Source organism: Abrus precatorius, unplaced genomic scaffold (assembly GCF_003935025.1).
Source record: "Abrus precatorius isolate BTA unplaced genomic scaffold, Abrus_2018 Scaffold4, whole genome shotgun sequence".
Classification (NCBI taxonomy): domain Eukaryota; kingdom Viridiplantae; phylum Streptophyta; class Magnoliopsida; order Fabales; family Fabaceae; genus Abrus; species Abrus precatorius.
Window position 1 is genome coordinate 11988548 of NW_020874384.1, and position 7762 is coordinate 11996309.

At 27.4% G+C, this 7762-nt stretch overlaps 1 protein-coding gene across 1 annotated transcript; it reads right to left on the minus strand.

Moving 5' to 3' along the window:
- Positions 1-295: 295 nt before the first annotated feature.
- Positions 296-676, minus strand: LOC113866024 (auxin-responsive protein SAUR78-like). The gene has a single exon (XM_027500910.1). It carries the CDS (start codon positions 674-676, stop codon positions 296-298), a length of 381 nt encoding a protein of 126 aa, XP_027356711.1.
- Between the last annotated feature and the right edge of the window lie 7086 nt (positions 677-7762).

The following is a 7762-nucleotide window of genomic DNA, read 5'->3' on the forward strand; positions in this document are numbered from 1 at the left end:
AGAATGACATTTCTAAATATCTAAAATATATTTTTAGTTTACGATTATTGGATCTAAGATTTTGGGATAACAAGAACAGCTTCTCAACATAAATGTAAGTTAAGACAGTATATATATGCCTTTTGAAAAGTTAGAATAGAAATAATATATGCAATTGGTGAACCATTTAATGCACCACAAGTTATAACAACAAAGAAAACAAAAAGGACTCTCAGCCATTACATTTGCAAGAAGCAGACACAACCCAACATACTTAATTACATCAGGATTTAGCAATCTGCCACTTTGAAAACTCTTAAAACACATAGAGTTCAGCCAATTCCTCCAAAGAGTCAGAACTAAACTTTGGATCTGCATTTTCTAGCATCCACAATAGATGATCAAAGAGAACCACCTCACAGTTGACGACCACCACATTTTCATCGCAACCCTTTTGCTTTGACTTGTTGATTAGAGCATTAAGAAGAGGATGGTTCAGATACTTGGAGCTGATCACATACCGTTTCCTTGTGCTTCCAACAAATATAGTTTCACAATGTTCATCTTCTTGCATGCCATGTCCACCCCAAATGTCTTCCTTAGTTGATTTAGACCTCAGGCTGCTATACGATGAAGATCTTCCTAGTTGCCTTGACAAACTCTTGCACTTTCTCAGTATTAGATTGATCTTCTTCATGCTTCTAGTCTCTTTTTGTGTGGTTTAATTAATTCATATTTTGAGGAGGGAGAGGTAGAGAGGGGGTTGATTAAGAAGAACCAATGAATGAAGAGAAAGAAAGAAAGACAAAGAGACTTAAAATACACTCACGAAAAGTGTGTATGGTACTTTTAATGAGAGAAGTGGGTGCAAAGTCATTGTTTTCCGGTGCTGAATTGTGGGGTCAATTTGCAACCAAACATTTTTAGTGACACAAACAAGTCATCTTTTAGTTAATAAAATTTGAGGGTAGTAGTTTTAACTTACAAGCACAAAAGACAAACAGACACAACTGAAGCTCTTCTCACTCAACACTGATCACGGCACCCGAGTACAGAGCCCATTGTTTCTCTAAACCCATCATCTGGTTCTGAGCAAGGACTTGAACCCCACTACTAATGCCCATGCCACCCAAAAAAAGGAACAGTTTAATTAAACCGAAAAATGATATATAAAACAAGTCTAGGATAAAAAGATAAAATGTCATTCAATTGTTAATGATTTTATTCAGAAAAATTATATATTGAATATGATTTTTTTGGCATATATAGGCTTTGGAAATTTTTGTTAGTTCAGAAAAAGGTGTAAACTTTTGTTTTTATAAATAGATTACCTTGTTACATCACACACTGTTGAGAAAATTTAGTATATTTAAGTATTTGTCAAGGTAGAAATTGTGAAAGATGCTTAGGTGCTGCTTGAAAATTAGTATCAGTTTTCTTAATAAAACTGAGTACCAAACTTACTAGTGCACCATATCTTAAGAAGGACTGGATGGCCTTGAGAGAATCTGAATTTCAATTTTCAGGTGAAATAGTGCGAAAGATAGAGAACTAATATTAAATTGAGTTAGTGAAGGAAAAGCATTGAGAAATGAGAAATTTCTAAAACCAAATTTAGTCATTAAATTCCCCAATAATCTTATTGCATTTATATATATAAAGTCTAAGACTCACTTAATCATTTGATATATATTACACGATAGCAATTAATTTTCTTCCTTGAGTGCTTCATTTTAGTAATTTTTTTCAGTGTTTTATTAACTGGTGTTGGAATTCATTTTAGATCTCAGAATTGTGTTTTTCTTTCTTATTACAAAAAAAGAAAAAAGAAGCAAACATCAGTGTAAGTGCAGTCCTTTGTGCTACTGTCTTTTTTTATTTTTATTGCACATGACCATGTTTTTACGAACACGAACATTTACCAAACAAGTTGGTTACACTGTTAAAATCTAGTCTCTTTTTTTGGGTACACGGAACATAGTCACTTATAAGCTCTTATCACTTACATGATTGACTTCATTTCTGCTATCTACAAAACTAATTAGACCCTTGCATGACATGGCACATTCAAAGATAAGGAGAACCATTATTCTGACATGTATCTGAAATGTGCTAATGCACAAAGACATTTTGTTTCTTTGTTCTAAATATCTAGATGATTTCATCAAAAATAGAAAAAAAAAAAAAAATGGGGGACCATGAGGTTGATGCCCCACACTGCCCACAGGAATGGAACCTTGACTGTGTGCTCCGTCTTATGTGCCTAATGCTTAAGGCTGTGGATGCAACTATTTGTCCCCAAAACATCTCAATTTATTCTTTTTTGACATAAGCACTAGGTTGCACTAGTTGCTGTATCATTGCATTTTATATCATTGCTCAACTTGCATTCATAACTCACCCATAGGTAACACGCTAACACTAAATTTTGACCTGTTCTGAAATCTGTATCACAACATTTCTGATTTGAGAATGGTTGTTTGTTTTCAACGTTCCTTATATCTTTTAATATTTGAGGTACAGGAAAAGGGTTGATTCTAGCGAACAATAAATCAGATTAAATGTTTGCATTATGCTGTGAAGTATCACTTTAATCAATGAAAGCTTAACTCTTCGAAAGTTTGTCTCTTCATACAATTATTTGAGGTAACATATATCCATCTCAATCTTATGCTAAATTCCAATGTAAGTACAAAATTTAAACTTTAACCAGTAATTAGTTGACTATTCAAGTACAACTTTGTTCATACGATTGATTATACAGATTGGATTTAATGTTCACTCAATAAGAAATCTAGTACAGTAGCATGAAAAACTCAGCTTGTAACCTCAACTATGAACCAAAACTTAGATATTTACATTTTCTTCCTATCAACAAAAGATGGTTCACTTCCCTAAACAAGAAAATATCAGCATCCACTACAAATTTTCAATGACAACCAAATAGGTATCACACCCTTTTTGGTCCTTTAAAGAGTGTAACATCTCAAAACTGATTTCATCTGACATTAGTATCTATTGTATTAGCATATATACAGTTCTAACATACGAAGTGAAGGGGCAAGGTCAACTAGGGAAAAATTAATGCACAAATTTTCACACTCTAGAAGTTAATTAGGGACGTATAAATAATATTTAATTTAGAATTGAAAAAATATGTGCAAATTGGATGATAAATTAGGTGGACAAAGATATAGTTGCCAGGTAAGTCTCATATAACAGAACAAGTTTTTGGATGACACAATCAAGAGAATTTATGGTGAAGGGGCAATTACAAACACTACAGAACAGAGTCAATCAAATAATGAGATTTCATTTGTCACCAAGTGGGGCACCTAAAGTAAACCCATGATTTTTCATATCTGCTATTTAGTAGATATTAAGCTAGCTAAGGTTTGACCCAATAGTAATATATCAAGAATGATAAAATTGTGAATTAATTATCTTCAACAATAGAAAACGTATTTAGGAAACTTAAGTTCAATAATGAAAAAATTTATCTGTCGTTTTCTGTTAATACTTGATGCTCTTATGCTGCTTAATATAATATTTAACTGATATTTCGAAACGGGACTGGTTGATAAATGCTCTAAAAGCACTCGTTAACGCAGTTCGAACTCGAAAAGTTTGCTTTGAAAATCAAATTCTTTTAATTTTCATGCAATTTTTATCTTCTTAATTTTAATTCTCAATTTTATATAGTTTTTATTTATAATCATCCTTAAACAATTAAGAATTATAAAAGCCAAATGTGAGTAATTAAAATTAGGGTAGCTAAAACTATACATAAATTAAAGAAAGAGAATTAAAAGTGCAATTAACAATTGAATTTTTCATTTTTATTTTTGAAACATGCCTCAAATAATGATGCTCTTTGATGGTTAGCTCTGCCATTGTCTGGTCAAAAAGCGAAATCTTATTAAAGTATTGAAACCTCTTTATTGAGATGTCCTGTGGTTGCATTATATTATTGAAAATGATATCTCATCTTAAGTTTGATGGACAAAATCTATCACATAACCAGCCAAATGGCGACATGAAGATAAATTTCCTATCAAACAACTTAGTCTAACCAATTAATTCGTTCTTTGCTTGAATGACCAAACACAAATATGTTGTATACTTTTTTATTTTGTAATAACTAAAATAATGCCCAAAAGTAAAATCTACAATACAATCTAGTGAGTATGAGAGCCCCACACGTAATGCCATTTCAAATATGGCATCAATAGAAGCTTACACAAATGACAACATATTGCAAAGATGAAGTGACATATAAATGCAGAGTCAATTTCTTAAAATGCTAAATAGAATTAATTTTAGATCATTTAACATTATTTAAATATATGACCAAATTTCTTTTAACTACACTTTTTGTTAAAAGAGATTAAATTAATTTTTGAACCAAAATTCATGATGAGCTTCTATATGAAACGACACAACCAAGTAGGGCCAATTACTTGTTAACAACGAACATGTAAGCCATGTACAAGGTAATGGTTATGGAATTAATAAATCTATTTTTTATTAAAAATTATAACTAAAATATTTATGATGTTAACATTTTTACTTTTAAATAAAAAGTTGTAAGTTTTATTTTTTAAAATGCATTTCGATACACAGTTTCATTAACTTAGGAATGGCAATTTGATACCAACGCGCCTAATTGACTCATCTAACTCACCTTCTATCCTATGGATGAAAATTGAAAAGTGATGCCCATCTCGTAGATGTATAATTATTCTTTGTCGTACCTATTAATTCATTAAAAAAATCAAAAACTAAAGAAAATAATTTCCATTAATAATGAGTTTATTAGATTAAATTTAGTTTAAATAACTAAAATCATTTAAGTGATATATCTTTATATCTTAAAAACTAAGTACACACATATATATATATATATGAGTTATTATTTTTTATTTTGAATTTTAATTTATTAATTGATTATAAAAATATTTATTTATTTGATTTAGTTTTATTTAATATAATAAAATAATGGTTTACTTACCTTTTTTATTTCTCTATTTTAACATGTAATTTTAGTCAATCTAATTTTAACTGCTCATATTTAATATTTTTAATATTTCAATTAATTAAGCAAGTTCACTAAACGAATATTATTTGAGCAGTCACTTGAGAGAGATATTACTTTATGTATTTACAATAAAATTTATTATTATTAATATTTAAAATTATTTTTATATGGTGTACTTATTCATTATTTTATGTATTTATAATAAAATTTATTATTATTAAAATTCAAAATATATAGTCACTTATATTATTAGTGAATAAAATTAGTTATAATATTTTGTATATCTTAAAAATTAAAATTATAATGGATTGATACCTATTATTTTATATTTAAAATTATTTTATTAAAATTGATAATATTTAAAATTTTTACATTGATGGTTACATAATGTTAAAAATAACAATAACAAATTTACTATAAATGACAACTAATAAAAATATATTAAAATTTATTGTATATAAAAAAAATTAGAAAAGTCCACTGTCAAATATTTAAGAAATTATATATATTTAATTTGCCAATATAAACCCACAAAATTTTTAGAAAGTATATTTTGGCAAGTTATAACTATGTTTTTTTTTAAATACACCAAAATTGTAGTTTATTAACATGCTTCAACTTAAAAAATTATAAAACTATGTGAAAATATATATTAGAACCGTTGTTAACATTTTAATTTTTTTAAAATTAAAATACTTCTAAAAAATAGGTGGAAGTATATCAACAAATATTATCTATTTATCTAGATTTGTTTACAATTATTAATTGCTTGATGCAAACATATAAGAACCCAATAAAATGTACGTGTCATAGTTAAATATAAATATATATATATATATATATATATATATATATATATATTATAGGAGGATTATTGACTTGTCTAGTAGCTCAATAAAATTTAATAATTATTAGTATTTTAAAGTAGAATCAAGTTATTCTATAAATAAATTTTGTTAAAATTATTATACTTAATAATTTTGTATAAACATTAAATACTTAATTTAACTATTAAATCACAAGTTCTTACTAAACATATTAATTTTACAAAAAAATATATAAATTTAAAATTAATTAATACTTTATTTTACAAGTTAATATTTTAAAGTATAAGTAACATTTATTAAAAATATATATTTACAAATGTCTAATTTATTTAAATTCTGTTAACATAGTCAATATATTAAAAAATAATTAAGTTGAAGTAACTTGATCACACTCACTGTATTATCTCAAAATTAATTATGTGTTGATATGTTTCTTCTTTTAACATTGATTTTTTTTCTATAAATTATAGAGACAACTATGGTTTTGATAGTGAAATCAAATATGTCATTTAAAAATGGCGAATAACTGAACAAGTTTAATTTTCTACAGCAAGCTTAGAAATTAAGTAGGTAGAAATTGTACAAAGGTAATTATGCAAACCAATACTCTCAAGAGTTATAGTAAAACCATGCTAGACACCATGAAAACCAGACACCTAAATTATGTTACCCTTAAAAAGGGTTGCTAACCTTATTAGCAAGCCATTATTATTGGGAAAATTTTGTTTACCACACTATATATATGTAAGGGGGCATAATAATCGTAAGTAATCATCCTTATCAATGCATGTTGCATTAAATATGGAAGCATAATCTCAAGTTTAAGCATGAAGACAGAGAATAATACCATTCAATATTTTACGTATACCTTGCCCTTTGTTTACGCACCAAACCAATTGATGGCATGCTACTGTCATATATATAAACGATCGATGTTGAGAATTGATTATAAGTTACAACTTGGGTTGTATTTCTCTTTTACTTGATCACTTTGAACTTACTAAGAGATATGTTGAGTTCTTCAGTATAATGATTTCCTTTACTTGAGAATAAATTTCGAGGGAGAAATTTACATGAATTGATTGTTTTGCATTATGTATCACTGCATATATTGAATTTAATTAGAATGCATTGATGATGTAAACATGAGCAAGAATTATTAATTTAAGTAATAATTAAATTAAGAGTTATCCCACTATATATACTAAATAATTGGCAGTGTAAATTTTTTTATATTAACAATGCATCAAAATTAAACTCGTGTATGAAAATATATATTCTTATATTTGCAAGTGTTGTTGTAGTTGATCTCACACTGTTGAGTTGTTCTGGGATAACTGTGGCAGTATGTTCCTACAGCTATAGCCTAGGCATAAAATGGGTAAGTCTCACATGCTTGTATTTAGAGTTGACAAAACACACTGCTCGAGGCATTTTAGTTGTTCCATTGCAGGCAGCAAATTTTAGAGAGATAAGCTTGAAATAATGGATGACTTTTTTAGGGTTGCTTGAAAAGGATTTTGAAAAATGACAGCTTTTTATGTTAAATGAACATAGTTTAATTTATTTTTAAAAAAGCAAAGATATAAATAATAAATTAATATATATTGAATATATTTTTTTATCATAAGAAATACATAATTTTATCCATTTAAAAAATTTAAAACACTACTCTCTCCTCTCTTACTCTTGAAAAGTCTTATCTCATGCAACTCTTTAAAGTATTTATTGAACAAGAAATTACTTGCATGTATGCAAGAGATTTTTTTTTTATCTTTGAAATTTTGACTTTTAAACCAAAATAATGCAATTTTAGAAACTAATTATCAAAATAGTTTTATTCAAAAAGTAGTTACTAAAATAGGATAATTTCTATAATATTTAAAAGTTGTGCAATAAAAATAGGAGACGTTACACA

Coding starts and splice junctions, on each gene's coding strand:
- LOC113866024 (XM_027500910.1), bottom strand. CDS start 676: ATGAAGAAGATCAATCTAATACTGAGAAAGTGCAAGAGTTTGTCAAGG.